Source organism: Cebidichthys violaceus, unplaced genomic scaffold (genome assembly GCF_023349555.1).
Source record: "Cebidichthys violaceus isolate CVI_PGR_0920_01 unplaced genomic scaffold, fCebVio1.0.p SCAF_8, whole genome shotgun sequence".
NCBI classification, from domain to species: domain Eukaryota; kingdom Metazoa; phylum Chordata; class Actinopteri; order Perciformes; family Stichaeidae; genus Cebidichthys; species Cebidichthys violaceus.
This window is the reverse complement of record NW_027176964.1, coordinates 17,121,885-17,130,181: the sequence shown is the minus strand read 5'-3', so window position 1 is coordinate 17,130,181 and position 8,297 is coordinate 17,121,885. Positions and strand designations below refer to the sequence as shown.

At 49.8% G+C, this 8,297-nt stretch overlaps 1 protein-coding gene across 3 annotated transcripts; it reads right to left on the bottom strand.

The window, feature by feature from the left end:
- Positions 1–238: 238 nt before the first annotated feature.
- gpsm2 (G protein signaling modulator 2) lies at positions 239–8,092 on the bottom strand. Of its 3 annotated transcripts, XM_068701432.1 has the most exons (16): positions 7,871–8,092; positions 7,128–7,166; positions 5,605–5,875; positions 3,635–3,856; positions 3,426–3,561; positions 3,199–3,338; positions 2,971–3,094; positions 2,689–2,804; positions 2,217–2,372; positions 2,022–2,130; positions 1,750–1,879; positions 1,588–1,664; positions 1,292–1,480; positions 922–1,081; positions 575–765; positions 239–489 (listed from the first exon to the last, which is right to left on the bottom strand). In XM_068701432.1, exons 3-16 carry the CDS (start codon positions 5,682–5,684, stop codon positions 325–327), a joined length of 1,995 nt encoding a protein of 664 aa, XP_068557533.1. In that variant the 5' UTR covers positions 5,685–5,875; positions 7,128–7,166; positions 7,871–8,092; the 3' UTR covers positions 239–324. The 3 variants fall into 3 exon arrangements, with proteins under 3 accessions (XP_068557533.1, XP_068557534.1, XP_068557535.1); XM_068701433.1 differs by lacking the exon at positions 5,605–5,875 and having other exon boundaries at positions 7,871–8,091; XM_068701434.1 differs by lacking the exons at positions 5,605–5,875; positions 7,128–7,166 and having other exon boundaries at positions 7,871–8,091.
- Between the last annotated feature and the right edge of the window lie 205 nt (positions 8,093–8,297).

The following is an 8,297-nucleotide window of genomic DNA, read 5'->3' as shown; positions in this document are numbered from 1 at the left end:
ACCACTGAGTGAAACCACATCACCTCACAGTGGTGGGACGGAAGAATCATAACAACCATTTAAACAAGAGTACAATAAATACAGACATAACGGCAGGCGTGTATTGAAAAATACACACACGGTGAAATGAGTACAGAAGGATCAAAAATACACTTTTGTTCCCGATACTGCGGAGCGTCCACGTTAGTTAGAGATTCCTTTCATACCGTATACTACATATAATGCTGACAGTGCTTAGTTTTGTCCAAGAGGACACACGTAAAGACACACGAGGCTTTCCTGTGAGATGACAACCCGGCTTGTCCCTTTTTGCAGTGCTTTTGTTCAGTTGGAGCCGGGCCTGGCCGGCGGCGGCAGGGTGACGCGCTGCTCGTCCATCCGTTTGGCCTGAGAGCGCATGATGAGGCTGAAGAAGTCCTCGTCCGGCACGGTCGGCCCTCGCACCGGCGGAGGGGGCGGGGCGCAGCGCTGGTCGTCCAAGCGGGACCCCTGGCGGTTAAGAGGAAGGAAGAGAATTTCATGTTCCCGCTCTAGAGGTTTAGATGTACTGCGTGCTCTTGGCCGCGTCGGGTACCTGGCACTTGACGAGCATGTCGAAGAAGTCGTCGTCGGGCTCGGTGTTGTCTGCGTTGGCCATCAGGTGGCTGAGCACGGCCTGGTTGCCGTTCTGGTTGAGCCTGAGGCCGGGCAGGCTCCCCCCCGCTGCCGACGAGTCCTCTAACCGCCGGCCGTGGGCTTCAGAGACGTTGGCAGACTCTGATACAGCTACAGCGTGAGAGAGAGAGAGAGAGAGAGAGAGAGAGAGAGAGAGAGAGAGAGAGAGAGAGAAAATCGATGAAGAGCCAGAGGAGACGTTTTATATGTGAGAAGTAAGATATACTGTGAGAACTGGACGACTTGTGTTTGAATGCATGCGCTCACATTTCCTGATGGCCCTGGGAGGAGACTCTGAGCCGCTGCTGAGCGACAACCTGCTGCCCTGATCCTGTACCGAGCAGCGCTGGTCATCCATACGGCTGCTCTGGAAGCGGCTCAGCAGATCAAAGAAGCCCTCGTCTCCAAGCATGTCCGGACTGAGTCGCTGATGAAGTACGAAAACCCCAACGTGAGAAACGGCGTGCGCGTGTGTGTGTGTGTGTATGTGTGTGTGTGTGTGTGTGTGTGTGTGTGTGTGTGTGTGTGTGTGTGTGTGTGTGTGTGTGTGTGTGTGTGTGTGTGTGTGTGTGTGTGTGTGTGTGTGTGTGTGTGTGTGTGGGGTTATCAGCTGAAGGCACGCTGCTGCACTGTGTACCTTCTGGGGTCCCTGTGCGGCCGTCTGGCTGGTGTCCAGGGTGTTGCTGGTGTCCTGGAGAACCTTGCTGGAGCCTCCAGCCTTGTACTTCTTCCCACGCAGACGGCTGACGAAGAACAGCTTGGAGGAGCTCTTAACCAGGGAGGGTTTGGGCTGCTTGGTCAGGATGTCGCTGTTCCACTTCTGACCCTTCAGCGCACGGGAATGGATCAGTTACCACCATGCAGAAGGAAACGAGGGGGGCGGAGCCACGATAGTGGACCGTGGGCTTTGTGTGACAGGAGAGGAGTTCTTACATTTATCTTGTCTGGAGTCAGTTTCATCAGCTCCAGGTTCTCCATGCTGCGTCTTCTGCTCATCCTGGGCCTCGCTCCTAAAACACAAACACAATCACAACACTGTAAACAGCAGCTGTGCAAACTACACCGTTTAAAGAAGACACGCAGCCTGTGACCGACCATGCAGGTTGTAGTCGACGTCCTTATTCTCCGAGATAGTGGAGCTATTTGTGCTGTAACTGAGACCCAGAACCATCTGGAGATCGGATACGTTCATACGTGCCGTCAGCTCCCCGCTCCTGTCTCCAGTCTACAAAAACCACACAGAGAGGCTCATTTACTACTGAAGTAAAGCTGCTTACAATATGTTTCCCACTGTAAAGGAGAAGGCGAGGACAGAAGAGTGGGGCAAAGGAAATGTGACACTGCTTTTGTTTGTTGGTACTGTTTACCTCTTTGCAGATCTCCAGGTGTTTCTCAGCAAAGTGCATGGCTTGGTCGTGGTTCCCCAGTGCAGTGTAGGCGTTGCCAAGGCTCCAGCATGCACGGCCCTCCCCAATCCTGCCGTCAATCAAAGAACCCATTGAAAACACACGTATAGGTTCAGACGTAGGGAATTCTTCTTCCCGCAGTGCATGTGTGCCTACCTGTCATTGAGGTCCTGGGCTATGATGAGGTGTTTCAGGTGGTAGTCTATGGCTCGCTCATAATCTTGCAGGAGAGTGTAGGTGTTGCCCAGACTGTAGCAGGCCTGGGCCTCCACAGCTCGGTCCTTCAGCTGCCTCGCCAGCTGCAGTGTCCTCCTGACGAACATGCGGCAAACACGCTGGTGTGAAACACCGCCGAGAGGAAGCAACGCTCCCCTCTGTTTTCTTACGTTCTCAGAAGACGTTCCCAAAGTCCGGGAACAACATATCATTTATCACACAAAGGGAAGATCCGCTCGTTATTTGAGCAGCGAGGCGGTTTTTAAGACGCTCGTGGGAAAACTAAAGCTTTATTTATGCTTTGTGGTGCGACACTCTCTAAAGTGGTCCGTCCACAGAGATGATTTGTCACGCCACACCCGACACATCTTAACATGCAGAGAGAGAGCGCAGTGACTGGGCCGTGGCTTACTTGTAATGCTCCGCTGCCACTTCAAATTCCCCCAGAAAGATATAGGCGTTCCCCAGGTTGCAGTAAGCCCGCCTCTCTGCCGGGCGGTCGCCAAACTCCTTGGCTATGAGCAAGCGCTGTTCAAAGGAAGGCACATAGGAACGCATTTTAGGATTTACTGGTAGAATGAGTCATCACAGAAGTAGGTTCTGACCGAGGAACAGTAATAATGCTTTAATAATAGAGCGGTGTTATACTGTATATACTACGATAATGAAAGGCTCTTTTCGGGTGACGCCAAACCTGTTCGTGAGAAGCTACCGCTCTGCGAAAGTTTCCCAGTAAGTAGTACGTGTTTCCCAGGTTGCCATAGGTTCGGCCCTGAGCGGCGCGATCCCCGAGCTCCTTCACGATCGCCAGGTTTGCCCTGAAAATACACAAATGCAACAAAATTGGACAATAGCAGGAAAGGCTTTCCGTTGCATCATGAAATGAATATCAGCTGCACGTATATATCCACCGGTCACTTACTCGTAGTACTCGGCCGCCTTCCTCAGCGCCGTCATGACCTCCTCTGGGAAATCTCCGGGCTCGGCTCCGCTCCAGCAGATGCTCTTGCCCTTGGCGTGGTACACGTTCCCAAAGTTATACAGAGCTCGCGCCTGACCCACCTACCGTCAAGGAAAGACATGTCAGAGCTGAAGGTAGATGTCCCCCCCCTATATACTGTATGCTGTATCACTACGGGGCTGCCCCACCTTGTCGTTAATGTCTCTGGCTATGTCCAAGTGCCTCTGACAGCAAACCACAGCCTCGTCAAACCGCCCCAGCACCTTTAACGTGTTGCCCAGGTTCCCGCTGGCTTTGGCTTCTCCAAGCAGGTCACCGACAGTCCTACGGATCACACATTACGTTAACAACAATAAGCATAGCGATGATCAGTTAGCAGGGTTGTGGGGGTTCAAACCTGGTCAGGGTGAGGTCATGCCGGTGGAACTCCAGGGCCTTGGCGTAGTCGTGCAGGTGGAAGTAGGCGTTGCCCAGCTGGCTGTAGATGGCGCTGAGCACCTGCAGGTCCTCCGTGCCCACCTGGATGGCGGCTTCAAAGAAGGACACGCCCGCTCTGTAGTCGCCGACCTTACAGAGACGCTCGCCCTCCAACGCCAGCTCCAGACAGGACACCTCCATCCTACAGCAGAACGAAGCGCAGTCAGCCGGCGAAAAACAACCGGCGTGTTACTGAGCAGCACCAAAGACATTCATCACAGCCCGACAGAAAACGGATGAGCGGTGAGGTAGATCTTCTCTGACTGGAATCCACAGCCAACTGACCGGACTCCGCTCACAATCCAGGGAACAAAGCGCTCGGCCTTTGCTTAGAAAGACGTCTTTTAGCTACTTCCTTCCTTCCTTCCGCCTACGGAGAACAATAGTTCAGACTGTGTGTTATGGTAGATCTCACATCCCCTTTGACGATGCCTCAAAAGAGAAGTGGGTTCCTTTTGTAGCCAAATGAAGACATGTTAACGGGTACCACTGGTTATCATTCCCCGGTTCATTAGCTTCTGAGTTGTGCCTTAAAAGATCCACATTGGGTAGTGTAGGAAAATCCATTTCAACGTGTAGGATATAATATTCAACATGCAGTCAGAACACTGAGTTACAAATTATCTTCAGATTGAGTAGCATTTGTGCGCAAAGCAAACATTGTTAGTCGGCCAACTTTTGCTTTTTCAGGAAACTGCATTGTTGTGAAGAGCTCGGCTTCACACACATTCTCTCTTTGGTTTGTTTATGTCACGCTTTCCTCATGAACCCACCCAAGGTCCGGTCTGAAAGCTCTGCAAAACAGACATGAAGTCACATCCTAGTGTGGGTTCCTTTACGTGAAGCTATAGCTTACAACGTCTAAAATGACACAAAAACACCAAACAAAAGGAGCTTGTACCAAGTTGCCAACATACTTGTCCTGTACTGTAAACACAGTGGCAATCACTAGCCTACCTGCTAGCTTTTTGTGTCTTACAACAACAGCAGCAGCAGCACATGGAACTGCTGAGAGGCATCTACCGAGGGTTCCACAACAACAACAACAACAACCTCCAGGCTGCAGCTCCTTCTCTTTGTCTGAAGCATGGAGAACACAAAGTCAATGCAGAAGTCTGGACTAAAGAAACATCTCATCTGTTGCTGGTTTAAGTCTAAGATAAAAAGGTGACATCATAGAGCTGTCACAGCGTCACGCACTGGAAAACCTTCAAGGAGACGCGTGTGATGGTGTCACAATCTTAACTTCCAATGCACGGCAGCAAGGGAAACTGCACCGTCAGCATATTCTTAGCTAATCCTCTTGTCTTTAAAGCTCTCTCTCTCTCCTCTGACCCGGTCACCTGAGATTACTTCTGCTGAATAGATTTATCAGACGTGTCGGACACCAGCAGCCTCTGCAGAGAAGTTTAATGGAATCAAGTCATTAACAAACAACCATCCCGACGGCAGTGAAACACGTCCTCTCTGTCCAAATAAAGTTGGACAAAGCAAGCGGTGATGAATTTTTCAGGGCTTGTTAAATATTGAAGACGACTGGAGCAAGTCACACCTGCTGCCGGAGCTCTTTACCCGGCCATGTATGGACAGCTGGCTTTGGGAAACTCGCCTGTCTTTTAAGTCAACAAGCTCACAAAAGGCAGGGAGAGACAGTCCTCACGCTCTACAAGTGAACTCCGGTCTCACTATTCAATTCCATGTGACACACAACACCATCACTTCATCAGCAAGGCGACACCACATGAATATAAGGGCATCTTTCTCCTCTTAACCAACACTGAATTCATTTAGAGTCCCTTCTAAGACTACGTAGGGAGAGCAACATGTTAGAAACAGAGCCAGGACATGTTCTCTAGACCACAGCTCAGCTGAGAGAGGAAATGCTCCTACCTGTAGCGGACATGAAAGGACTGCTCCTCACTCCCCACGCTAACCGCTGAGCCACCGGTGTCCATCGACGTGCATAACATGAGGGGAAAATCCCCGTCTTTGGTTTTAAAGGGAGTTGGAAAAGAGGAGGCGAGCCACACGAGGAGTCACGAAATGTGGCCAAAGTCTGTGACCGTCCGTCTGCCGAATGTTGACAGGGGACGGTAACCCCATGAGCGTTTAGCCGGTCCACACGGCCGCTTCGTGCACCGCGTGTCTCACCAGCGGCCCTCTGTGAAGAGAACACAAGGATGCTGAACGTGAAGCCTCATTCTGGCCATGCGGTGCCATGGCAACACCGACCCAAACAGCAGCGTGCACAAGCGGGGGGGCGGGGCAGGGGGGGGTGTCAACACAGGCAAGCTGTCAATCAAAGACGGTGACTCAACTCATCCAGGCTTGAAGACGTGCGCCTGTGCTCTAAAAAAGGCGAGAGAGAGACAAGCTATGGACACCGCAGAATACAACTTGTGCAAGCAGAGAAATATATGAAAAGTGAAGCTCTGAGAGAAGAGAAACCAGAGCAGAAGCTCCTCTGCTGCGCGTGATAATACTTCCACCAAAAGAAAGGACAGCGATAAGCCAGCTACGGATAAGATAGAAGGCAGCAAGTAAAGACCAGAGTCAACCATTACCTCACTTTTCCATGAGATCATATTAGCCACACCCATTTGTCCCCCAAATGTACCCCACCAGCCCCTCCTCACACAGGCAGAATGGGAGCAGAGCACTTTGTGGAGTCATTTCTCTACACTAAAACACAAGAAAGGCAAACAAACAGTGTGTGTGTGTGTGTGTGTGTGTGTGTGTGTGTGTGTGTGTGTGTGTGTGTGTGTGTGTGTGTGTGTGTGTGTGTGTGTGTGTGTGTGTGTGTGTTTGAACACTTTTCAGAGGCAGTTAAAAGCACGTGGCACTGGTACATAAGTGACATTGCGTGTTATAGATCGGGCATTAAATGAGCACCATTGTGTTCTTATTGCCCAGCCTAGACTTCCTGTCGCTGCGTGAATGTGAACAGTAATAACTCGAGCTGAAAGCCCACGGCTGTGGGAGTCTGCGCAGTGTTATAATCACCAATTGATGTGTGCCAGTGCCGGTGTGCAGCCTTTTCCACCATTGTATGCCAACTGGGTGTGTTTAAGGGAGCCCTGCCCTGCTCACAGAGCTACAGTGATCCACGACTAAAAAGGAGCATCAAAGGAAACAGGAGGTTGTTTTGTTATTGACAGCGTCTCGGCAGGTAATCGCCGACTCCTCGTGTCACAAATAGGACATGACTTCACCTTAAACACACGGCAGATGAGATCTATTTTCATTGTGCTCTCGGCCCATTGAGGCACCAAAATTACTGCTGCCACCGAGAGACAAAAATCTAAATATGGAAACACCACTTAGCATTACAGCATGAGCCACAGAAAAGCCTGCAGGATAACAACAACAAAAGAAAGAGAAAGAAACAACTGCATGAGTACGGGGATACTGACCGGTACGTCTTCCACACAGGAACAGGGAATCTGGGAAGCCTGCAAGGAAAAGTGTTGTGACCATGAATAACCGCAAACCTCATTCTGCTGCTGTTCAGTGCTTGTGTGAAACATTTTAGCTTTATAGACACTACGATATGGATTGTATATAACGTTAAACGTAAAGTTCTCCAGGTGATATATATACACACACACACACACACACACACACACACACACACACACCTTAGGTATAAAAACCAGGTAAACCTAATAAACAACTCAATGAGGGAAGACCAAATGTGAGAAACACATCCCAAAATAACAACATTCATTTCAACAGCACCTCAAACTACATGCCACATACTAAAGGGTGATGTGAGTGTGCGCATGACTGTGTATTACCATATCAATTAGTGCAATGAATGCAGAAATCCACATGAAAGTGTACACAATAATGTAAGACAAGTACAGTTATGACGTCAGCTATTTGAACTATATTCACATAGGACGGTTTGAATCCTACATCACGTGTTTTCATATGCATGTAAACATCAAGTTTATCCGAATTCCCAGATTGCATCTCTTCAATGGAGGCTCCAGACAGAGAGCATATTGTGAACGCCACGCGCTCGTGACGGGGTAAGAAGTTGAACACCAGCTCGAGGCCACAAGTCTCGGGCTCACGTTCAAGCCCCTCACTGGTCCCGGTGTCGCGTCCAGCTTACAGACTAGCATGTTAGCATGTTAGCAGCTAAACTTACGTTAGACGATCCAGCTCGAACAACGGTGACTTCTCCTCTTCTTCCGTTTACTTTCTCACGAGAACAAAAAGTAAAAACCGGTCGGTTTAAAAACACACAAACAGACGTAGAGACACACTGTACACGCAACCTAAACGCTACATTATCCTCTTTTTTTGGAAAACTTCCGAGTTAACTTCCATGAGACTGAAGCAAAAACTCTTATGGATGTGCGTTAACCAAAGTGTGTGTGAGTGTGTGTGTGTGTGTTTTCGCCAAGTAGCCAATCAGGGGACGACATTCAAATGTGGCCACGCCCCGAACGACAGTCATTGGACCGGTGGATTCGAAAAGCCGTGACGTATCGTTTGTGTGGCTGTCAGTGCCAGACGAGCAGACTTTGCTTTGTGACATTTAAAAAACCCTTTTTTTTCTTGCAAAGTCAGCA